General features: G+C 36.3%; 1 protein-coding gene across 1 annotated transcript in view; it reads right to left on the reverse strand.

The window, feature by feature from the left end:
• The window catches only part of LOC100376532 (transmembrane protein 132E-like), a 35,283-nt gene extending 18,458 nt beyond the window's left edge, over positions 1–16,825 (reverse strand). The window contains exons 1-2 of the mRNA XM_002738430.4: positions 16,597–16,825; positions 4,644–5,475 (exon numbers count right to left, since the gene is read on the reverse strand). Coding sequence (XP_002738476.2) covers positions 4,644–5,475; positions 16,597–16,711 — 947 coding nt within the window. The 5' untranslated portion in view covers positions 16,712–16,825. The remainder of the gene's footprint in view (positions 1–4,643; positions 5,476–16,596) is intronic.
• Between the last annotated feature and the right edge of the window lie 9,963 nt (positions 16,826–26,788).

Consider the following 26,788-nt stretch of genomic DNA (forward strand, 5'->3'; position numbering starts at 1 on the left):
GCAGAAAATCTTGGTCTTAACTTCAGTGTCATAATTAGCCAAACTTGTGATGCAAGACTTTAATGTATTTTTCCATAAATGGGGGGGGGGGGGGTACTAGTTTATTTTGTTGAAGGTGAACATTAGCTGGGGCATTTAAAAAGTCAAAAATGAGAACGTCTCAGCAAAGTTTTCATTGTTGTTTCATAATTTCTCCTGAATCATAGAATCAAGAAAGAATTACTCTTGTAAAATTAATTGACAATCATTTTAAAAAAAAAAACACCATTTGCATTTTTAAAATTTTTTGGGGACTCAGGTAAAATAAAAGAGAGTAATTAATCAGATTGGGTTTAGATAAGGTTTTTGTTATCAGTAACTATCTTATCAGAGACAAGACTGAGGGGTTTGCTTAGTGATGTTATCCGCTGACCTTCAAGATAGGGTCAAAGGTCAAACACGATTTAACAAGAGAAAATCAAATACAGCTTGTTTGAGAGTACAAGAAATTTATTATTTGTAAGTATTTGACCACTGCTTGTCCAATCAGAATGAGAGCACTCAGATCACCACACATCATTATGGCAAACACTGCGTAACTAGGGTTTTCTGATTGAAAAAAACACACGAAAATCACGATTTATAAATTATTTTCTTCGCCAAATAAAATAATAAGTGTAGCAATATTATATTTATCATTAAATAATTTCTAAATTAATCTCTAAAGGTCCCTGAATACATTTTCATTTAATTTTAGTTTATCTTATTCTGAAGGGCTCGTTTGAATGTACCATATTCCTTGCAACACTCATTGTTGTTGTTGTTTTTTTTTATTTAACAGTCTCACGCACGTAGCGACCATGTTTCTCAAGTATTCTTTTTATTCGCCTACCCCTCTTCGCAGAGAACACTTTTTCTTTTTTTACTCCATGGTTCACTCCCAACCAATAACTGGTTCACTGATTTTCAGTATCTGTAACCCCTTTCAAAAAACCTTCTCAATAAGCCAGAACGCTCTTGGAACCAGAATAAAACGTATTTTTGTTTCAAGCATTGTTCACATTCCTTTTGACCAACTTTTCCTGTTATTGAGTTATTTTTCTACATTTCAAGTAAAGATGACATGGTTATTATTTTAATATTAATAGTAACCGATAAACAGAAATTAAACAAATTCGAGCTATTCTATTAGAATATAAATTTTGAAAATCATCAGGGAAAAATATTGTTTTGATAGATTTTTTTGTGAAAATATACATGAATATAAAAAAACATTATACTCGGTGTACCAGGTCATAAAAACAGTCAGACAATTTAATTCAAAGTATTTTAGTTTCTGTTTCTTTATCAAACAAATACATGACCCTCAAAAGGTCACACATTCTAGTCCTGTTGAGGGTACAAATTTACTTATCAATGAGAATTTCTCATGATTTTCCTCCAAAACTACCAACAATTGTCATTGAACTTCATGGCAAAAAGACAAAAATTAATGTATAATATGGGGCCTTCTAACTGTTAGAGGGAAACAATACCCAATAAAGGCATATTAAAAGTGCTACAGTCATCGCGCAGCGTGTGTAAGAATTTCGTGCAAACAAATATCGCATTTTACTTGCGTTGTCTGTATCGCTTTAAAAGCGTTAGGAAACATCTTTGCAAGTATATTGGATAATATATTGACCGTATGGCTCAGTAAAAGTCAATAAATATTCAGTTTCTAAAAATAGGATGAACTTCCGTATTTTGATACAAAAGAAAAAAAAATTAGGCAGACCCATGAAGAAAATTGTCAAAGTAAACACTATCAATTTTAGTTTTAAAACAAATCCATATCTCTCAACCTCACTCAATGTTCTATACTAAAATATTTACGAAATACGAAAGATAAAATAGGGTTCCCATTCCAAATTAAAAAAAAAAATTGTATTTTTAATATTATTTATGCTTTAATATAAACATCTATAAAGAAAGCAACAGAGGACAGAAAATATTTTTTTTGAATTCATTGTATCATATTATTTTAGTTTCTGGAAACTTGGGTTTTAAATCTCAAATTCAAATCAAAAGGTCAATACATTTTTCGAAAATGAAGATAAAAAGTATGGTGAATACTACTTTGAAATATGTAAAAAACTTTTGCTTTATTACAGAGGACTTAACAATTATTTGTGATGATTGGAGAGTGCAGTAATTCGTCTAATGATAATGACGTCAAGGAGATGTTTAATTTCATCACGAACAAAGCGTCAGTTTCAAAAGAAATGATTCTTACACTATTTGACTGAGGTATCACAAAATCGTAATTACAAAACAGAAGGGTTCTAAGGCTAAATGGATTAGCCAGATCTCTGTGACTCTTATAAAGCTTACTCACTGCAGACCAGTCAAAATAAACATTTTTTTTCCTTTTTTCGTGAGAGCTATAGCGACACCCACCATGCAAAGCCGCACAGTGATTCCATATCTCCCTTTTTCAGTCCGCCTTTGTGAACCATGGTAGATGCACCCAATCGTGAGTTTCAGTCAGTTTGCTTTGTTAGACGTGCCTTGGTGATACCAAACTCGAACAGCCCGTGTACAATAGCCGAATGCATTTTCTGCAATGGGGACTCTGCATGTTTTCATTTTGTTTGGCAACAGTACAGTGAGACAAAAGCCAACACCGGCCTTTTATGGCCAATAAGAATTAAATAAAACGCATCACCCCCAAAACCAGTTATTGCAGTATTTAACTAAAGCAGAAAATCCTTCCCTCCTTGCACTGGGCGTTTCTTTCCTGCATTAAAATTCAGTGTTCTAAAGGCGGCTATTTACAGCGAACAAGAGAACCATCTTCTCCCGTTTCTTAGCCTTTGATATCAATTCACCGCGGTTGTATTGGGCAGCTCTTGTTTTAGCTTTCTTGCCCTAGGGCCATTCAAACCACAGGTATAGACAGTGTGACTGACAAACAATCACATAAAACTGAAAAGTTTGTTAGGAAAACATTCAAAACCAGGGAGGCAGCTTTACTTCTCTATGATAGGCTTTTCAGACTCCATTCTCTCCATTCTATATTATTTGTAAAGTTCTATTTTGCCTTCTTCAATGGAAGGGTCAAAAACTCACTAACTGTGAGCAAGAAGGCAATTGTCTTTGGGTGTCTGTTATGCAACCACCCAACCACATTAATGAATTTTATTTTTATTCTATTTCACTTTGCGGATGTTAAGTAAAAAAAATCTTTACAGAACGCACAACCGTTGTTTAACTTGTTCAGAATCAAATACACAGATCCACATGAACCAAGGCTAGAAATTTTCTTTGGTCCTTTTTTTCTTCATGACTGTCAAATTTACAAAAATTTGTCTCGCTTGAATTTATATTTGAATTTAAAGTCGTATGTGGACAGATTTTGTTTTTATGCTCATAAAAATAGACTTTAAGACAAATTACCGCACTTTTACTTTGTGAAGTAGCATATTATTTTAATCGAAATTGAATAAAATCATCAACTTCTGCTTCCAAAACCCTAAGGAATTGTCTTTGAACTTTGAACTTTGTAACGTATGAATACTTGATAACATGTTACATACTACCGGTAATTGACAATAGATAAATTGTGTGTATCAACCAAATAGAAGTTTGACCAAGACCTAGCCCCCCCCCCCCCCCCCCCATCCCTATTTTGTGCTACAACGTTAATTTTTTGTAAATTTCATGGAAATGTTAAGTACAAACTTTTGATCACAGGGACAAATTCAATCATGCTCAGAAGGATACCAGATAATGATTTAATATCGCAATATATACCAAATTTGCCGAACAGTTAAAAGCAACAAATATTACTCTGGAAAATCAGACTAAATTAGCAATATTTTGAGCTGAATATTTACCAAAATTTATGCTTAAAAGCTGAAAAATCAAACATATTTTACAGTAAATAACAATTAAATCCATCCACGACAAAAAAATGCAAAAATTCAGCAGATACAAATTTGGTACATTTCACATTCTATTATTAGTTTTTTAACCTGGATAGCATTGACTTTGTAACTTGATATTGAACTACTGAAGGAGACTTTTGGACTTTGAAACTTACATAACTTACATGAGACTAACAAGCTGATAAAGGGTTCTTGAGTTACTATGACAACCAGATGATTATTATCTCTAGCATGGTTTAAATGGAGGACACTCAAGCAAAGAAAAAAAACAACATATAAGCTGGGTAGATTTAATTATATTATATTCACACTAGCAATAGATTAAGGGAAGGTACACCAGGTTTCAGCACTTCAGAGGTGTTAACTTGAACCAGAGTTTTAATGTTTAGGATTTTCTTTTTTTTAATTTAAAAAAAAAATTTCTGATGTTAATATTAGTGGAAGATTGTTTGGCGAATTGCACAACGAGAAGTTCAACATTATTTTAGCAGTGAACATTTATATTTTGGAATCTGAAAGGGCAGCAGTCGTCATGCCACGTCCTGTTCGATATGGGACTCATAGCGGCGTACACAACGCGTGTAAAATACATTGTTTATTTACATGAAATTTGAATAAGCGCCACGCGTCGACTACCACGCTTTAAAGACAATGACTGACTGTAACTTTACGAAAGACGTTAAATTACCAAAATTAAGAAAAATTAACGACCAAAATAAATATTATTAAACTTACCTCAAAGAAAAAGTTGTCAAAGTAGAATTTGGAGGAAGGACTACATTAACCCCAAATTGTGAGCCAGGAAAGAAATCTTCCTGCGAGATATTCAGCCATATGTGAGGATCATCTTTAATAATGTCAAAATTCGAAAGTGGCGACAACATTGTAACGTCTCCAATGCGGTGCAACGCTTGCTCCTTCTGGCCACCAGTTAACTTCCCTATTCTGATTGAGTTATCGCTGTTCTGCTCGCACGGAGAATTTTCCTTGTAGTCCTCTATTGTATAATACACTTTGACTTGATCATTCCTATTGTGTGACATTTCGTTCCACCACTTCTGCGGAACGATAACTTCAGCGAGACAGATAAGTTTGTGACCGTGCGGCCTGCACGCTGTTGTAAGTTCATGGTCATTGTAAAGTACGTAAAGTTTCAAACATGGCACCTGCTTATTGAGATTAATATTCGTGGCCCCGTTGTGGGCTTCCAGCCCATTGGTAATGTGAAAGACCACTTTAATAGCTGGCCGAAATGTCCTAACATTTGGCCTAACGATATATGAAGCAATATCAGTATGCGAATAATATTTACTAGATGTATTCTGCCTCAATATCTCTTGTTCTACATGAAAAGGTCCGTATGATGCCCTTATGACATGATTCTGTGAGTTCACAATACCGATAAGTTCCTCGGAGTACGATTCCGTAGAATTCAGCCTGTTTATCGGCACCGGCACACTACTGCTCAGAAAAAACACTCCTCTACGGTCAGTCACTGAAAACTCAGCTGGTAACCTTGACAACGAACTCCACTCATCCTGGTTGCCCGGCTTACCGGAAGTAGTGACTAAATAAAAAGATACAGAAAAAAAGTTAGTCAGGATGATTGGCGGGAAACCATAAAAGAGGGGAATCAATATTTGCCCTCTCTGGAAAGCGAATATTTGCTGTAGCTTCATCACTGGCATGGAATGACATCTACTGCAAACAAGTCTGCAGTACCCGGTTACTAGTGCAATGTACCGCGGACTCCTTCAATGAGTCCAAATTACACAAATCGTATGGTATATCTCAGTTTACAAAAATGTCAAACATTTTAAACAGTATAGGATTATCTATCAACAGCTAGGTATATGCGTAACTGCTTGCTTACTTCAAATATGTTAATGAGATGTGTCTGTTTAATTGAGTATTCGCAGTAAAATTCGAATTCTGCATCCAATCAATAAATAGGATAAAATTTAATACGAAAGCATTTTTTTTTTAAAAATATGCAGCACAGTACAGTGTATATTATTAAAAAATGGCAGAAAACGGAGAATTTTAGGCAATGTATATTTCTACAACATATTCCACTCAACAACATGCTGCATCAAGCCGACGGGGGTTTTCCATTTTGTTTCCATGGAAACACTTTCACAGGCAGCCATTTTGAATTCATTTTTTTAAATCAACAAAATTCAGATTTGTCGAAGAGGGTTTAAACTAATACTGACAAATAGGTAAGAGGACCCCCCCCCCCCTCATCCAGACAAATTATCAAAGCCAAAACGAATTGCCCATCATCAATGTACAAAAACCAGTCATGTTAAAGGATCTGTAACATAATATTATTCATGTTTCACCAAGCGATGATAATTAATTTGTTTAGACCCATCTATGACTATAAATCTATGAGTCCACCTGAACCAACAGCTGTGCACAATCAAATAATATGAAAATTTCCCAAGTCTCAGTCACCGATTTGGTGAAATATATACAGCGAAAGGACAGTCACAATATTTACATAGCATTCATTTTTTTCAATAAAAGATTCCGACGATCATTTCCCCCTCTAGTATACTTCTATAAATAGAAGAGCATTCTGAAAAAATCCCATCATGCTTTGCAGCTACCTTCCTGTGTGTATATGGACATCAATGTTATAATACTATACACATACTTATAAAGATAGATAAATGTGAAAACAATTAATCATCGAGCATTATCATTGTAAAATTTCCCGGATTTTGGTAAATATATAAAACCGGGATGTCAGTTGGAAATTAAACTTGCGCAAGGATTTTCTGGGAGAAATGTACTGGTGTTTAAAACGTGTTAGTGTGAATGACAATTGAGCTGCAATCCTGCAATGCTTTTTAACAGCCTCTAAAAAATGGGAAGATTATTTTTTCCTAAAAAAAAAAAATAATTGAAAAATTGTCAAATATATTGTTGCCTTATAGCACACACTAGGACAGATTTTAAGATTATACTGCATGGAACAGTTTACCTGGATAGTAACCATGGCAACTATAGGACAAGAAAATTATAGAGGAAAAATGCAAAAATAACGCCTCATCCTATTTTGATGTTTGTTTTTTTCAATTCTATTTTTATTTTTGAGAGGTAGGCAACAAGGTGAAATAAAGGTGAATCAACTGAAATAATGTTTAAGTTATGAATGACGTCACAGAAGATTACAAAATACGATTAATTATTCACGCAACGGTAGCAAACGCTATTAAGCCAGATATCCCCTCCAGATCATGAGACAAACACATCATTTGTAGCTTTATGCTTGCAATAACATAAATTGGTTTCCATAGTAACAGTACAGGGCGCCATAATATAATTCTGATTAAATAATGTTGAAAATCTGGCCCATGACTGTGAGCAATGAAATAGCGTTCAGTAAACTTTTTTATTAATGAGGACGATAATGCTAACCAGTTATTAATGAAATGCTAAAAAGTACAAAAGATCTGATTTGAAATTGATTGAATATGGTTATTGTCTACTTCACAAGTTTCAAAGTAGCAATTGTATTTAATACATATCTTATAAGAGGCACTCTTACGATAAGAGAACTTACATACACCAATTACTTAACTCGAAAAAAACTCTTTTAACACAGGTAAGGGTTCTATAGACAAACCAGCACACATGTATCAATTGTTTTGTTTTAAAAAACTTTTGAATATTGTCTGAAAATACAGCCTGGTAAATGTGAGGATTGTAACCATAAAATCTAAAGAAAAATTACATTACAGTTTTAGTTAATAGACCTTCATATTTCTCTGGTATACATAACTAAATATTCAGCTTATAGAAAAAAGACTATTTCAACCAAATTAGAATCTGTGAAAACAAATTTTGTTGTTATATAAATGATGAGCACTGTTCCATTTTTTTTTTACAGAAAAGATTATAAATAACTTAACAATAGATCAACAAAATCTATCCTTTTGATCTTTTTTTATCATCCATAAAAATATCTTCTATTTGATAGTAAAAGAAATTACGAGATCAAAGAGACCGAGTTTTCTCAATAAAACTAGAGTGGGTAATGCACAGGAAGCATATATATTTTTTATGTCTCGATGATGTAGTGATAATCTTACAAACGAGGTATTCAAAGATTTAACCGCAAATTTTTGCTCTCTTCCAAACTAATGCATGAGAAGACTACTTAAGTGAGCGAAAATAGGCAAGGAGGATTCTTACATGTGTACATGTTAAAATATCGGACAATTTCGCGAAATCCAACTAAACAAAACTCTTCAGAAACCAAAAACGTTTTTAATGAATGAATATAATTTCTAGTTGGTTCTCCATGGACTAGTTTGTATAAGAATAAAACCGAACATCTGTTCATTATATTTAGTGTTACCTTCTTTTAGAGATTTTTTTAATTCTGCATTAAAACTAAAATTCTATTCACAAGCAGGGGAATAAATCAAGTGAACTGATTTCTTTTATAAGGAAACCATAAACTAACATGATGGCACCCTCTCAGCCCCTCTCACCTCCCTCCCTCCCATAAGCAACAAAGGAGAATATAAAGATTCAATGAAATAAATGTTTGTTTTGTTGAATAACTGTTTTTCTTTTAAAGTACATTTATCAAATTTATAAAGGCATAAATCTGAGTAACATTGGCAGTTATAATTACAGACAGGCTTAGGGGTTCAACAGCATAATTTCAGTGGAGTTAAAGAGTATGATAACACTTTGCTAACAGTTTTGATTGCTTTTTCTGTCTTTGTGAGTTTGAGACATTACCCCTATTGAAGAGCAGTAATGTTGAAATACCAATTATCGAGAGACAACTGTCCCCTTTGATTGCTTAGTTAACCTTGTCGCATAAGAACAATGACTTAATTGTGTTTTTCTACCAGTTTTTTTTCTTTGATCTTGTAAACAAAAAAAACTTGAAGACTAAACAAAACAGATTTGCGATGAGTCACACATTCCGTGAGGGTGTCATTTAGTTTGGTGTTTTTTTGCTCAACGTGGGCTCAGTTGTGTTCCCTTGGCATACGAGTCACGCCTCAATGCGGTAGAGGCTTTTGTTTCACGCACCCTAAAAACACCATCATCAATTCCATACCAGGACCCTACTCCCATTGCTTGACTTAGCATTTCGTGTGTAACTTAACCAAAGCCTAAGCTATCCATTGCGAGGGTATTCAGTTTACTATGCGTATTAGGGCTTTTGTGACAACCGACTGGGTCGAGACCTCTCAGAGCCCGGTAGCTTCAGACAGCCAAGCGAGAAGAAAGGCCCTCTTCAGTGGAAAAGTGACAAGTTCATGCCGTGATGGATCGATTTGGCAGCAGCTCACAGCGTAATGTTTGCTAATCAACAATAGAAAGCAGAGAACGGATGACTGGCAATCAACTGCGAAGCTAAGAGTCTCCCCCCCCCCCACTGCAACTTTGTTCAGTATGTTCTAGCGAGTGAAAAAAAAACATGTACAGTGACACTTCTGCTTACTATTATAATCTGAAACGTTTTCATGAACACAAAAAGATGCGGGCTAGATTTATGAATTCATCCACAATAAAAAAAAAATGTTTTAAAGCAGAGAGAAAAAAAACAGGGAGCTTTGAAGAAGTGCATACACCCATGTGAACGTTTTTTTTAGAATCCAAGATGGTAACCTTATCCAATTCTAACCTTATTAATAAATACCTGGAAACTTTGAAATGAGAATTATATAAATTTGGCAACTGGACGTCGCTAACTCTACACAATGTACAAAGATGTATTTCATGAAATAAAAGAGAAATGAAACTAAAAACTAAATGACAATCCCTGTTATGATATGGATTATAAAAAGTAAGTTTTTAGTTTTTTAGTATGACATGGCACAGTAAAACATCTTACACAAACCGCCGTGTACTAAGCAGGGTGTATGATTTCAAAGCTTAAGCAGACTGTCCAGTACTAAGCAGGGTGTATGATTTCACAGCTTAGCACTGTGTTGGGAAATTAGAGCCGCTATAGCCCAGTATGTAAGCTGACCAGTCAGGTGGAACGCTATGGAAACCAACCAAAATGTGTGTGTGATATGTAGAGCTACCTAAATATACATATCTTGGCATTAAACTAGAAATTTATCACAGTTCCTCACAAAAAAAACAACACATTTTCTCCAATTTTATGTACTTTTTAATAATTTCTTTGTAAATTTTGGACAAAATGTACATAATTTCCCTTTTCTGCAGGTCTTGATCAACATTTGAAATATTTATGCAAATTTATTTTGACTTCGGCATTCAAAAATTGAATAAAAACAATTATACATTAACAAAAAATTGTCATTGTCAAGGCTATTTTTAACATCTAAGAAACCTGAATGTACTCAACTTTAAACTATCATTTAATTTTTATTATAAGCTATGACTAATAATAGCAAGCATTTTTTTTCCTTTTTGCTTGTTTTTTGGGGGAGGAAATACACATGATAACTGATCTCCAACCTTTCACCTTTAACCCAAAGAGCTTGTCATCCCACCACCTCTGAAATTGGAAATTGTGACAAGCTCTGTCATCGCGTTGAACTACGAGACCAGCCCATTTTGACAGTTGTATCGGGTCATTTCTTTTATAATGAAGTAAAAGTAGGACACAGTGATATTGACTAGGTAATTCAGCTCACTCCAACTTTCTCGTTTCCCCCTCCTTTGCTAATGAATCCTTCTCTAATCAGCGGTCCGCGCGATGACAACGTTACTTGTTTACCTTTTGACCCTTAAGCAGTTTAATACTAAATAGTTTGGAAATCTAATGTTTTAATGCCTCAGAAGTCAATAAAATCTTAAAAAGTTGAAATGTTAATTCTTTCAGAAGGGAAATGTTGAGAACTGGTATTAGACAAAATTTTCATGGACGAGTTTTACCGACAAAAAGTTGAAACATTAATTAAAACAAGAAATTATAATTTGCTGTTCTTATTCTGTAACAATTTGAACATTTTCATATATTTTTATTTCATTTCCTTATTTATTTTAACCCAAAACATACGTAATTTCTCTACTGGCTGCAAATATTGATCAGAATGTGGAAATAATTATGCAGCTTTATTTTGTGAAATGTGAAAAATTTGACTTTGACTTTGGGCTGTTGAGATTTTCAAATGGCTATCTGGTGTTATCAATACAGGTGTAGTAGGGTAGCAACCTTGTGTGGTAGACACCAGGGCCAATCTAATCACAAACCTTTCATTAGGATGCCCTAACCTGTCATGCTAAAGATAACAATCTATTTAGACCAACAATGATTGATGGAAGTTCATCAAGGATACTATTCCTGCAATTTCAATTTTCACCTAATTAGAAATAAGGAAAACGCATCCATGAGGAAAGGAAATTGGCAACTTCCTTCTTTCATTTTTCAGTGGATCATTTATAAAATTGTACTGATACATGAATAGTAACTATTAAAAAATTTTATGATATTTTGTTGAAATTTACATGAACGGTGATATACTGAAACTAACAAATGTGTGCGTTATTGTATTTGCTCTATTAGTAGCACATGTGCTTACACATTTGTAATTGACAAGTATTCCACGGACAATATGAGTCCCATTTGAATAGCCAACATGAGATAAACATAATTTTTTATGTGTGTGTGCTTCTATTTTAAAAAGCAAATGCATATTACAATACTGTGGAATACTTTATTTTCGCTGGAATTAATTTTCGCTGAAAAGGCTTTTTGGGCATTTTGTATGGAATTTATTTTCACTGATTTTTGATGAGTTTAATGTGAAATATAGGAAAAAAAGTATATTCGCTGGATTTTATTTTCACAGAATCATCCCTTCAGCGAAAATAGTGAAAATAAATTCCAAGCGAAAATAAAGTATTCTACAGTATTGCATTCAAGTTCAAACTATCAATATTGTAAACAACTTGTTTATGAGTTGAGAAACAAGACAATCAGATAACACATGTTTTTTTTTTTTCATTTTTGGAAAACCTCATCTAACACGTTATCTTTACATGTTTGCATGAGATTGTGACTTCGTAGAAATAGTATGTCCGTTCGTCTAAACTATTGGATGTCTGAGTATGAAGAGATGGCTGTTCTAAAACTGATATTTCTTCTAGGCCAGCTGTTTGTTTGTTTTTGTTGTCTGCATGTATTTATGTAAACGTACTTAAATGTCGTTCACTAGACACTGTTGACATAACTGTAAGGAAGCGGACAGTTTAAAACACAGTACAGTTAAAATCCATAGAGACCCATCCCTACGCACATGTGAATGACAATTCGTGAAAGAAATTGCTGTTTAAAGAAAATGTGAACATAAAATAGGGTATATTTGAAAGTGCAAATGAGGGCACGTCCTAAAAAAGGGACATGTTTTGTTGAGATTGCTAGAGGGCTTCTAAAAGCTTGGATTACTCCAAAGATGATTACAAAAGGGGAGTTCTGTAAAAATGCAACATTTCTGGAGGGGTTTTCAGCTACTCCTGGCAGGGTTTAACCTTAAAAAGGTCGCCCTTCTGTTTGATGGTTCTTTTCCCTCTGGTGGGGGATAAAGTGAAAGATGGAAAATCCCAGGCTTGGGGCAAGCTATCTCTAATCCACTTCACCTGGCTTCCTGATTGGTCAACCCCAGAAGGGGTGGGCGAAGTGGTCCTTTTAAAATCTGAACAGCTTGGAGCTAAAATTTTAGCTGATTTTTGTCCCCATTGTCCCCTATTACACTGTCGAAAGCTTTGGTCTTGCCACCTGCTAACTTAGACTCATCTTCCGCAAGGAGGCCAAGAAATAAACAAGACATGTACGCTAAGATTGTATTGTATTTGTGAAAAATATTAAGCTTGCATAAGAAGCTTTCCCGCTAAAGATATAATGTTTACTAGAATTAATTCTTTTCTTTTCAATATTGTTTAAGATTTGTTTTATTATTTGATGAATGAAGTTTGAATTGCTGCAACAATTCTATTAATAATTTTTATTAACTGAAAATAAAAAAAAATTAGTAGAAGAGTGATAGCAGCTTCAAATTTAAATTTATTAATAATGGTATCCCTATGATCAGATATATCTGATACACCAATGTATTTCCTGCTTCAAAATATCTGTTCTCCCACTCGAATAAAGTACCTATTTATTTCATCAATTCACTTTCTAAAGAAAAAAAAAAATATTTTTTTAATAACAGAGATTCTGATCTTTGTAATTGTTATCTTTAAACATTAGAATATTTTTTATTAATTTTTTTTTTAATTAAATAGAAATTCAGGAGTGTCTAGGATGATAGGTGTAGGGATACACATTTAATTTATACATACTAAATCTAAGTTTTTATTCAATTTCATCGAATGCATGACCTAATATTTTCTATTTTAAACAGTTATGTATATTTGGGAAGATGAGCAGTGTTTTGAGAAAATTATCAAAGGGACTGGGGAAAATAAAGACAGACTTGAGGAGTCTTGAAGCCAGGGAATTCTCAACATGCTAGACAGCCTTTCTGAAGAGGACATAAAAATTCTGAATTGGATAGGTAAAAACCATTTTATTGATGCCGGTCATAAAGAAACATACACATGCTAAAATCTGGTTTTATGTCCCTAGCAAATATTTCACTAGGGGGTCATAAAAACCCACTTGCTCCATTTTTTCTCAGAAGAGAGGGGGTTACAGGGTGTTTAGGGAGGGGCTGAGAGATGTTTTTTTTCCAATCTTTAACGCTACCATTATCAGACATTAACAACGGAATGGGTTTACTGCCACCCTTTGTACCATAGCGAGGTACTAATGTATTTCTTATCTCGACCTTGTTTAAGCACATAATGAATGTTTCTGATGTTTCACCAATACACCCGTGTACACAGGAATTGTTCAATTAAATGTTCCCGACGTATTTACAACTTTGTACTTCACCCAGTTTTCGCACCGTAAAAATCATCCATTTGGCAGAGTGCAAAGCGTTCATGGCCACTCGGCCTTTGTTTTTAGCGAAGCCTACAGCTTTTGTAGGGGATTTTATTGCAAAGACTGTGGGTTAATAAAATTTTATGGCCGTACATTGGGGATCCTGGCACCTGAGAGCCTGTCTTGTTTGTCGGGCAGTTAAACATATTAAAGTACTACTAAACCGCAACACTGCTTAAGTTAGAAAACACAAACTCCAATCATATACATTAGTGCTAGGCCATCTAGGTCAGTTGTTTGGAAAACAGAAAACAGTACGGTATAGCATTTGCAGCCACAACACAATTTTTTTTTTCAAGCAAAAAAAAAACATTTCAATATGTAGGATTGATATTCGTTTTAAAGTCTTGCAACTGTCAGAGCAAGAATATTTCCTAGCGAGTTAAGCAGCCTTTTTTTGCTCTCTTATATATATATATTTGTAAAACGTCCCTTCCTAGTCAACAGATATTCAAATCATTAGAAAATGTTTTGCAGTGAAATTATCATCAAAAATATCATCCTGTCGTTTAAATTATTCTAAATTTCCTGGCACTGGATCAGTTTCTTTGATAGAATTCCTAAACCAGGACTTTTACTGTAAGATATCGGCTTGGTAATGGGAGTGTATTGACATACACATTCAGTCTGGCAGCCAAGCCAAAACACTAGACTAGATTGCACTGTCCTGCTAACTTTTTTTCACACATGAGAAGAAAGGAGTTGCATGCATGCTTAAATTTCCAGCCAGGGGGACTCTTGCAGACAAGTTCTCTAGTTTCAAATAGATTGGCACCACTATTCTCACTATTGTGTGTCAATGTCATGTTTAATGATAGTGTGAACTGGTTTTCACTGTTTTGTTTTTTTGGCTTTACTGTGAAACTGTATTCATCTAAACAGACTGTTGTATGGCTTCTTCTCATTGTGTTGGAGCCTAATAAAATTACACTATTTCATTTATATGCTAATGCGTGATTTTTTGTTCTAGTCATGTTTACTCATACTCTTTTCTCAGTTTTATTGAACATCTGATAAGCCTTGTCTACATGTAACAACATTAAAAAAACTATAAAAAGCTAACAGAATTAGATTATATATATCAAACATGCCGACAAGGATTTTTATTTCATTTTACAAATATTGAAATTAGACATCCAAGGTCCAAAAAAAGTCGTGCGAAACGCTTTAAAACGGCAATCGAACGCAGTCAAGAACTTTGGTCCCAGTCACGCACAGGGGTTATTACTGTTACCTAGATCAGTCTCTTAGCAAACCGACCCGACTTTAGCCATGTTAAGCCGCAAACAGTCAAACAAAGGCGAATTCTTAGGCATAATTCTGATCCACGCCGGTCTCCCCTCTTGCAATTCGATAGCGGCACGTACGGTCGTAGTTGCTGTTGCCGATAAGCTAACAAAATAACGTGGGCGAACTAAATAGACGACATAACAGGAAATCCCTGAAATTTACGTTCGGGTTAGAAGCGAATGTCTGAGTTTGAACATAAAGTTAAAGAATTGAATATTGAAAAGAGAGAAAACATTTATAAATGAAGTCGAGTCATTCGCACAATACGGTATCACTCTCAGCCCTAAACAAGACTCCCCTTTTACTCGCTCAGAACACGTATGCAAAGACTATTGTCGACGCATAATAGCACTGGTAAATACATTATTTTCGTAGCGCAAACATTTCAAAGTCCCAACGTGTTGGGTAAAATAGTGTCAACGACGGTTGTGTGAATATGTGCGCTACCAGCTGGCTACTAGGCGGGTTCAGATGCACGGAGAAGTCGTAAACTGTTTGCACTTTACTTACAGTCTCTGCTACTTTTTAACCAGCGTCCGAATTAACACAATTTAATTGACCCCACGCATAGTTTAGAGAATTATTATATTAACTGACTATAAGAGGGGTAATTTCGGGGGGATAAATGGTATCAATGTTATTTTTTTCAGTAATGAAAATAATTTAATTTAATTTATCAATAAAACCCCGGAGACCGCGACGCTACAAAAACAATGTCGCGCTCGCCGGTGTTTGTGAACTGTCACATCGAGCTGGGACGGGCTGTCGAGCCCCGATCATTACAAGAAAATACCTACATTGGCGGTATTGTTCGGGTTTGACAAATGCTCGAGCAAGTATAAAAAAGCTTTCTTCCATCATTGAGTGGCAAAAGTGCATGCATAAACTGTAATGTTTCTGTCGTCGCACGAAATAACGTTGAGTAGTGTAACATTTATCCGACCGAAGCTACCTTCACAATGTACGACCCCCTCGCGAAGCGATAAACCTTTCAATGGCAGTGGGGCTGAAAACTGTGTAGCAATCGCAGCCTCGGTTCGTATTACCTTGCGTCGCACTCCAGGACATACCTAAAGCCGTATATATTTCTCGGTTCTTGAGAAACACTTATTTTTAATCAACATTCATACTTAGAGTTAGTGTGAGTTTCTCCAAGTGATTTCGCGCTGTTAAAATACCAAGTTTTGTTTTAATACACAGCGGGGTTTAACACGGAGAGATTGCCCCAGTGATAAAATGAGAGTTTCAGTGATACTGTGGAGATCACCGGGAAGTCAGGGCTACATACACACGGGCAATGTCGAAGGTCGGAGCCTACGATCGTCGATCGAACGACCCCCCCCCCCCTAATTGTATGAATGCGATTTGCGGTCCCATTCAAGTCCTTTGACTATATTTGTCACACCGTGTAGTGGTTCATACTTCAGTGTATTACGATAATCCCTCTATACTCACCGTTGACGAGCGACAACAGTAGTAATACGGTCACCGGTGTAGAGCAATACAGTACTCGAAATACCACCGTCGTAGCAGAGACAGACCGTCTGCATGACCTGCAAACGACGGGCATGGCTTCCTCCCGTTAACGATCCACGATGAAACGGTAACAATGTTCTGTAGATATCTGATAATCGGCTAAAACCCAAACATCATAGTTAGCGAATGGCATAATACAGGTTGCCTGTACGAGTAATAGAACCCTACCACTTATTTCCATATACACATGCTACTAGACGCTTAACATATAAACAAAGAAACCCATCCGCCGAGGTCTTTCGCGATATTCTTCGAGTTGGCGTAATTTTATTTCACCAAATTTATGTCCAAATCAATGCGATGCAATAATGACGCGAAAAGTAATTTTAGTTTGAAAATGTACCGCTTGTTCAAAGTTTAACGGGTACTTTCATGGGTCGCGGAAGATTATCAGCGACTGCACACTCCGGCTGTGTCATAAACAGCGTTGACACGTGATCATGCTAATAAAAGTTTGTAATTGGCTGTTCGTTTCTCGACTTAATTTCTATTCAGCGCCTTTGAAATCGGATAGCTTTGTGTATGCCGCATGCCGACAAACAATGTCATTAACGCTTGATTATATCAATACTTCCTGTCTGAGCAAGTAATTCCGGGTCACGGGGACGTCTAAAACAGCTGACGATAAAAATGCAACGATGAACAGCTTCAGTTGTTCGCTGAACCGAAGGGATTCGGATCAGTTTAACGGTACAGTATATTATCCAATGTAAATGCAAGTTAGGGTTAACCTACGTAGTTCGTGAGCTGGTGTTACGTTTTATCACTATGGCAGCTAATAAAAACAACCATTTTTTTCCTCAAGCAAATTGCTGTGATATATTTTATTTCCACGATATCTCCGTTAAAAGATAGCTCAGTTGAATGCAGGTAGTACAATTACGACTACAGACATAGATGAGAGAAACTACTATCAGTACCGCCACATGACTTTAGAAGTCCTGCTGTTTTCGTCGGAAATAGTAAAATTTTAAAACCACAAAGGCACCGCCTGATGACAGCCGGGGAAAGTCATTTTTCATCACCGACTTGCGGGTGGCTGATCGGTCCATGGATCCCGCGTCACTGGCGTTTAATACGTTTGCTATTATATATAAAATAACCTACCATACTTATTGCTTGTGGAAACAAATTATTAATCACGGACCAAAATATATTATTCGTGATTTTTTTTCTTCGAAATTTGAATTGCTACCGACTGCTCACTGCCGTAATTCGTTGTATATTATAATAATAATACTCTTATTGCCATGGCAACGGATGCAAGAGAGGATCATTATTTATTTTAGTTGTTTAATGCCCAATGTAGTGATTTGGAGATGGAGTATCAGTCAAGCGGAAATAAACCTTTTTTGTATAGTTATAAATATTTTATTTAAGTTAAAAAATCATACCAAAGTATATGTTATTAATAAATAATTAAACATAGTTTGGAGCAATACATAGACATATTGTGTATAATTATTTATTATGTTATTTTTTATAACTATATAGATATTATATAATTTATGAGAAAATATAAAATACAATAGAAATATATAGAATGTTATTTGTGATTCACTGGCTATACCTAAAACATATGGAATAGAAAAATAACGTTTCAGTGAAAATAAATAAATTTATACACAAAGGTAAATGTTTAGTCTTTCTTAGGTCACCTATTACTGCTTTCTCATGTCACCCGGAATTCTGTTATTGCTCTCTCATGACACCAGGAATTCTGTTATTGCTCTCTCATGTCACCAGGAATTCAGTTATAGCTCTCTCATGTAACCAGGAATTCTATTATTTTTCTCTCATGTCACCAGCAATTCAGTTATTGCTTTCTCATGTCACCAAGAATTCTGTTACTGCTTTCTCGTGACACCAGGAATTCTGTTATTGCTCTCTCATGACACCAGGAATTCTGTTATTGCTCTCTCATGTCACCAGGAATTCTGTTATTGCTTTCTCATGTCACCAGAAATTCTGTTATTGCTCTCTCATGACACCAGGAATTCTGTTATTGCTCTCTCATGTCAACAGGAATTCAGTTATTGCTCTCTCATGTCACCAGGAATTCAGTTATTGCTCTCTCGTGTCACCAGGAATTCTGTTATTGCTCTCTCATGTAACCAGGAATTCTGTTATTGCTCTCTCATGTCACCAGGAATTCAGTTATTGCATTCTCATGTCACCAGGAATTCTATTACTGCTTTCTCATGTCACCAGAAATTCTGTTATTGCTTTCTCATGTCACCAGAAATTCTGTTATTGCTTTCTCATGTCACCAGAAATTCTGTTGTTGCTCTCTCATGACACCAGGAATTCAATTATTGCTCTCTCATGTCACTAGGAATTCTGTTATTGCTCTCTCATGTCACCAGGAATTCTGTTATTGCACTTTCATGCCACCAGGAATTCTGTTATTGCTCTTTCATGTCACCAGGAATTCTGTTATTGCTCTCTCATGTCACCAGGAATTCTGTTATTGCTCTCTCATGTCACCAGAAATTCAGTTATAGCTCTCTCATGTAACCAGGAATTCTATTATTTTTCTCTGATATCACCAGAAATTCTCTTATTGCTTTCTCATGACACCAGGAATTCTGTTATTGCTCTCATGTCACCAGGAATTCAGTTATTGCTCTCTCGTGTCACCAGGAATTCAGTTATTGATCTCTCATGTCACCAGGAGTTCTGTTGTTGCTCTCTCATGTAACCAGGAATTCTGTTATTGCTCTCTCATGTCACCAGGTATTCAGTTATAGCTCTCATGTCACCAGCAATTTTGTTATTGCTCTCTCATGACACCAGGAATTCTGTTATTGCTCTCTCATGTCACCAGGAATTCAGTTATTGCTCTCTCATGTCACCAGGAATTCAGTTATTGCTTTCTTAAGTCACCAGGAATTCTATTACTGCTTTCTCATGATACAGAAACTCTGTTATTGCTCTCTCATGACACCAGGAATTCTATTGTTGGTCTCTCATTTCACCAGGAATTCTGTTATTGCTTTCTCATGTCACCAGAAATTCAGTTATTGCTCTCTCATGTCACCAGGAGTTCTGTTATTGCTCTCTCATGTAACCAGAAATTCTGTTATTGCTCTCTCATGTCACCAGGAATTCAGTTATAGCTCTCATGTCACCAGGAATTATGTTATTGCTCTCTCATGACACCAGGAATTCTGTTATTGCTCTCTCATGTAACCAGGAGTTCTGTTATTGCTCTCTCATGTAACCAGAAATTCTTTTATTGCTCTCTCATGACACCAGGAATTCTGTTATTGCTTTCTCATGTCACCAGAAATTCAGTTATTGCTCTCTCATGTCACCAGGAGTTCTGTTATTGCTTTCTCATGTAACCAGGAATTCTGTTATTGCTCTCTCATGTCACCAGGAATTCAGTTATAGCTCTCATGTCACCAGGAATTATGTTATTGCTCTCTCATGACACCAGGAATTCTGTTATTGCTCTCTCATGTCACCAGGAATTCAGTTATTGCTCTCTCATGTAACCAGGAATTCAGTTATTGCATTTTCATGTCACCATGAATTCTGTTATTGTTCTCTCATGTCACCAGGAATTCAGTTATTGCTTTACCATGTCACCAGAAATTCTGTTATTGCTCTCTCATGACACCAGGAATTCTGTTATTGCTCTTTCATGTAACCAGGAATTATATTATTGCTCCCTCATGTCACCAGGAATTCAGTTATTGCTCTCTCATGTCACCAGGAATTCTGTTATTGCTCTCTCATATCACAAGGAATTCTGTTATTGCTCTCTCATGTCTCCAGGAATTCTATTACTGCTTTCTCATGTCACCAGGAATTCTGTTATTGCTCTTTCATGTAACCAGGAATTATATTATTGCTCCCTCATGTCACCAGGAATTCAGTTATTGCTCTCTCATGTCACCAGGAATTCAGTTATAGCTCTCATGTCACCAGAAAGTTTGTTATTGCTCTCTCATGTCCCCAGGAATTATGTTATTGCTCTCTCATGACACCAGGAATTCTGTTATTGCTCTCTCATGTCACCAGGAATTCAGTTATTGCTCTCTCATGTCACCAGGAATTCAGTTATTGCATTCTCATGTCACCAGGAATTCTGTTATTGTTCTCTCATGTCACCAGGAATTCAGTTATTGCTTTATCATGTCACCAGAAATTCTGTTATTGCTCTCTCATGACACCAGGAATTCTGTGGAATTCTCTTATTGCTCTTTCATGTAACCAGGAATTATATTATTGCTCCCTCATGTCACCAGGAATTCAGTTATTGCTCTCTCATGTCACCAGGAATTCTGTTATTGCTCTCTCATATCACAAGGAATTCTGTTATTGCTCTCTCATGTCTCCAGGAATTCTATTACTGCTTTCTCATGTCACCATGAATTCTGTTATTGCTCTTTCATGTAACCAGGAATTATATTATTGCTCCCTCATGTCACCAGGAATTCAGTTATTGCTTTCTCATGTCACCAGGAGTTCTGTTATTGCTCTCTCATGTCACCAGGAATTATGTTATTGCTCTCTCATGTCACCAGGAATTATGTTATTGCGCTCTCATGTAACTAGGAATTCTGTTATTGCTCTCTCATGTCACCAGGAATTCAGTTATTGCTCTCTCATGTCACCAGGAATTCAGTTATTGCATTCTCATGTCACCAGGAATTCTGTTATTGTTCTCTCATGTCACCAGGAATTCAGTTATTGCTTTATCATGTCACCAGAAATTCTGTTATTGCTCTCTCATGACACCAGGAATTCTGTTATTGCTCTTTCATGTAACCAGGAATTATATTATTGCTCCCTCATGTCACCAGGAATTCAGTTATTGCTCTCTCATGTCACCAGGAATTCTGTTATTGCTCTCTCATATCACAAGGAATTCTGTTATTGCTCTCTCATGTCTCCAGGAATTCTATTACTGCTTTCTCATGTCACCATGAATTCTGTTATTGCTCTTTCATGTAACCAGGAATTATATTATTGCTCCCTCATGTCACCAGGAATTCAGTTATTGCTTTCTCATGTCACCAGGAGTTCTGTTATTGCTCTCTCATGTCACCAGGAATTATGTTATTGCTCTCTCATGTCACCAGGAATTCTGTTATTGCACTCTCATGTAACTAGGAATTCTGTTATTGCTCTCTCATGTAACCAGGAATTCAGTTATAGCTTTCTCATGTAACCAGGAATTCTATTATTTTTCTCTCATGTCACCAGCAATTCAGTTATTGCTTTCTCATGTCACCAGGAATTCTTTATTGCTCTCTCATGTCACCAGGAATTCTATTACTGCTTTCTCATGTCACCATAAATTCTGTTATTGCTCTCTCATGACACCAGGAATTCTGTTATTGCTCTCTCATGTCACCAGGAATTCTGTTATTGCTTTCTCATGTCACCAGAAATTCTGTTATTGCTCTCTCATGACACCAGGAATTCAATTATTGCTCTCTCATGACACCAGGAATTCAATTATTGCTCTCTGTCACCAGGAATTCAATTATTGCTCTCTCATGTCACCAGGAATTCAGTTATTGCTTTCTCATGTCACCAGGAATTCTTTATTGCTCTCTCATGTCACCAGGAATTCTATTACTGCTTTCTCATGTCACCATAAATTCTGTTATTGCTCTCTCATGACACCAGGAATTATGTTACTGCTCTTTCATGTCACCAGTTATTCTGTTATTGCTTTCTCATGTCACCAGAAATTCTGTTATTGCTCTCTCATGACACCAGGAATTCAATTATTGCTCTCTCATGACACCAGGAATTCAATTATTGCTCTCTCATGTCACCAGGAATTCAGTTATTGCTCTCTCATGTCACCAGGAGTTCTGTTATTGCTCTCTCATGTAACCAGGAATTCTGTTATTGCTCTCTCATGTCACCAGGAATTCAGTTATAGCTCTCTCATGTAACCAGGAATTATATTTTTGCTCTCTCATGTAACCAGGAATTCTGTTATTGCTCTCTCATGTCACCAGGAATTCAGTTATTGCTTTCTCATGTCACCATGTATTCTGTTATTGTTCTCTCATGTCACCAGGAATTCTATTACTGTTTTTTCATGTCACCAGAAATTCTGTTATTGCTCTCTCATGACACCAGGAATTCTGTTATTGCTCTCTCATGTAACCTGGAATTCAATTATTGCTTTCTCATGTCACCAGGAATTCTGTTATTGCTCTCTCATGTCACCAGAAATTCAGTTATAGCTCTCTCATGTAACCAGGAATTCTATTATTTTTCTCTCATGTCACCAGAAATTCTGTTATTGCTTTCTCATGACAACAGAAATTCTGTTATTGCTCTCTCATGTCACCAGGAATTCAGTTATTGCTCTCTCATGTCACCAGGAATTCAGTTATTGCTCTCTCATGTCACCAGGAATTCAGTTATTGCTCTCTCATGTCACCAGGAGTTCTGTTATTGCTCTCTCATGTCACCAGGAGTTCTGTTATTGCTCTCTCATGTCAACAGGAATTCAGTTATTGCTCTCTCATGTAACCAGGAATTCAGTTATTGCATTTTCATGTCACCATGAATTCTGTTATTGTTCTCTCATGTCACCAGGAATTCAGTTATTGCTTTACCATGTCACCAGAAATTCTGTTATTGCTCTCTCATGACACCAGGAATTCTGTTATTGCTCTTTCATGTAACCAGGAATTATATTATTGCTCCCTCATGTCACCAGGAATTCAGTTATTGCTCTCTCATGTCACCAGGAATTCTGTTATTGCTCTCTCATATCACAAGGAATTCTGTTATTGCTCTCTCATGTCTCCAGGAATTCTATTACTGCTTTCTCATGTCACCAGGAATTCTGTTATTGCTCTTTCATGTAACCAGGAATTATATTATTGCTCCCTCATGTCACCAGGAATTCAGTTATTGCTCTCTCATGTCACCAGGAATTCTGTTATTGCTCTCTCATATCACAAGGAATTCTGTTATTGTTCTCTCATGTCACCAGGAATTCTATTACTGTTTTTTCATGTCACCAGAAATTCTGTTATTGCTCTCTCATGACACCAGGAATTCTGTTATTGCTCTCTCATGTAACCTGGAATTCAATTATTGCTTTCTCATGTCACCAGGAATTCTGTTATTGCTCTCTCATGTCACCAGAAATTCAGTTATAGCTCTCTCATGTAACCAGGAATTCTATTATTTTTCTCTCATGTCACCAGAAATTCTGTTATTGCTTTCTCATGACACCAGAAATTCTGTTATTGCTCTCTCATGTCACCAGGAATTCAGTTATTGCTCTCTCATGTCACCAGGAATTCAGTTATTGCTCTCTCATGTCACCAGGAATTCAGTTATTGCTCTCTCATGTCACCAGGAGTTCTGTTATTGCTCTCTCATGTCACCAGGAGTTCTGTTATTGCTCTCTCATGTCACCAGGAATTCTGTTATTGCTCTCTCATGTCACCAGGAATTCAGTTATTGCTCTCTCATGTCACCAGGAATTCAGTTATTGCTCTCTCATGTCACCAGGAGTTCTGTTATTGCTCTCTCATGTAACCAGGAATTCTTTTATTGCTCTCTCATGTCACCAGGAATTCAGTTATAGCTCTCTCATGTAACCAGGAATTATATTTTTGCTCTCTCATGTAACCAGGAATTCTGTTATTGCTCTCTCATGTCACCAGGAATTCAGTTATAGCTCTCTCATGTAACTAGGAATTCTATTATTGCTCTCTCATGTCACCAGGAATTCAGTTATTGCTTTCTCATGTCACCATGTATTCTGTTATTGCACTTTCATGCCACCAGGAATTCTGTTATTGCTCTTTCATGTCACCAGGAATTCTGTTATTGCTCTCTCATGTCACCAGGAATTCTGTTATTGCTCTCTCATGTCACCAGAAATTCAGTTATAGCTCTCTCATGTAACCAGGAATTCTATTATTTTTCTCTGATATCACCAGAAATTCTCTTATTGCTTTCTCATGACACCAGGAATTCTGTTATTGCTCTCATGTCACCAGGAATTCAGTTATTGCTCTCTCGTGTCACCAGGAATTCAGTTATTGATCTCTCATGTCACCAGGAGTTCTGTTGTTGCTCTCTCATGTAACCAGGAATTCTGTTATTGCTCTCTCATGTCACCAGGTATTCAGTTATAGCTCTCATGTCACCAGCAATTTTGTTATTGCTCTCTCATGACACCAGGAATTCTGTTATTGCTCTCTCATGTCACCAGGAATTCAGTTATTGCTCTCTCATGTCACCAGGAATTCAGTTATTGCTTTCTTAAGTCACCAGGAATTCTATTACTGCTTTCTCATGATACAGAAACTCTGTTATTGCTCTCTCATGACACCAGGAATTCTATTGTTGGTCTCTCATTTCACCAGGAATTCTGTTATTGCTTTCTCATGTCACCAGAAATTCAGTTATTGCTCTCTCATGTCACCAGGAGTTCTGTTATTGCTCTCTCATGTAACCAGAAATTCTGTTATTGCTCTCTCATGTCACCAGGAATTCAGTTATAGCTCTCATGTCACCAGGAATTATGTTATTGCTCTCTCATGACACCAGGAATTCTGTTATTGCTCTCTCATGTAACCAGGAGTTCTGTTATTGCTCTCTCATGTAACCAGAAATTCTTTTATTGCTCTCTCATGACACCAGGAATTCTGTTATTGCTTTCTCATGTCACCAGAAATTCAGTTATTGCTCTCTCATGTCACCAGGAGTTCTGTTATTGCTTTCTCATGTAACCAGGAATTCTGTTATTGCTCTCTCATGTCACCAGGAATTCAGTTATAGCTCTCATGTCACCAGGAATTATGTTATTGCTCTCTCATGACACCAGGAATTCTGTTATTGCTCTCTCATGTCACCAGGAATTCAGTTATTGCTCTCTCATGTAACCAGGAATTCAGTTATTGCATTTTCATGTCACCATGAATTCTGTTATTGTTCTCTCATGTCACCAGGAATTCAGTTATTGCTTTACCATGTCACCAGAAATTCTGTTATTGCTCTCTCATGACACCAGGAATTCTGTTATTGCTCTTTCATGTAACCAGGAATTATATTATTGCTCCCTCATGTCACCAGGAATTCAGTTATTGCTCTCTCATGTCACCAGGAATTCTGTTATTGCTCTCTCATATCACAAGGAATTCTGTTATTGCTCTCTCATGTCTCCAGGAATTCTATTACTGCTTTCTCATGTCACCAGGAATTCTGTTATTGCTCTTTCATGTAACCAGGAATTATATTATTGCTCCCTCATGTCACCAGGAATTCTGTTATTGCTCCCTCATGTCACCAGGAATTCAGTTATTGCTCTCTCATGTCACCAGGAATTCTGTTATTGCTCTCTCATATCACAAGGAATTCTGTTATTGTTCTCTCATGTCACCAGGAATTCTATTACTGTTTTTTCATGTCACCAGAAATTCTGTTATTGCTCTCTCATGACACCAGGAATTCTGTTATTGCTCTCTCATGTAACCTGGAATTCAATTATTGCTTTCTCATGTCACCAGGAATTCTGTTATTGCTCTCTCATGTCACCAGAAATTCAGTTATAGCTCTCTCATGTAACCAGGAATTCTATTATTTTTCTCTCATGTCACCAGAAATTCTGTTATTGCTTTCTCATGACACCAGAAATTCTGTTATTGCTCTCTCATGTCACCAGGAATTCAGTTATTGCTCTCTCATGTCACCAGGAATTCAGTTATTGCTCTCTCATGTCACCAGGAATTCAGTTATTGCTCTCTCATGTCACCAGGAGTTCTGTTATTGCTCTCTCATGTCACCAGGAGTTCTGTTATTGCTCTCTCATGTCACCAGGAATTCTGTTATTGCTCTCTCATGTCACCAGGAATTCAGTTATTGCTCTCTCATGTCACCAGGAATTCAGTTATTGCTCTCTCATGTCACCAGGAGTTCTGTTATTGCTCTCTCATGTAACCAGGAATTCTTTTATTGCTCTCTCATGTCACCAGGAATTCAGTTATAGCTCTCTCATGTAACCAGGAATTATATTTTTGCTCTCTCATGTAACCAGGAATTCTGTTATTGCTCTCTCATGTCACCAGGAATTCAGTTATAGCTCTCTCATGTAACTAGGAATTCTATT

Source organism: Saccoglossus kowalevskii, chromosome 16, assembly GCF_978046115.1.
Source record: "Saccoglossus kowalevskii chromosome 16, keSacKowa6.1, whole genome shotgun sequence".
In the NCBI taxonomy this organism is placed as follows: Eukaryota; Metazoa; Hemichordata; class Enteropneusta; family Harrimaniidae; genus Saccoglossus; species Saccoglossus kowalevskii.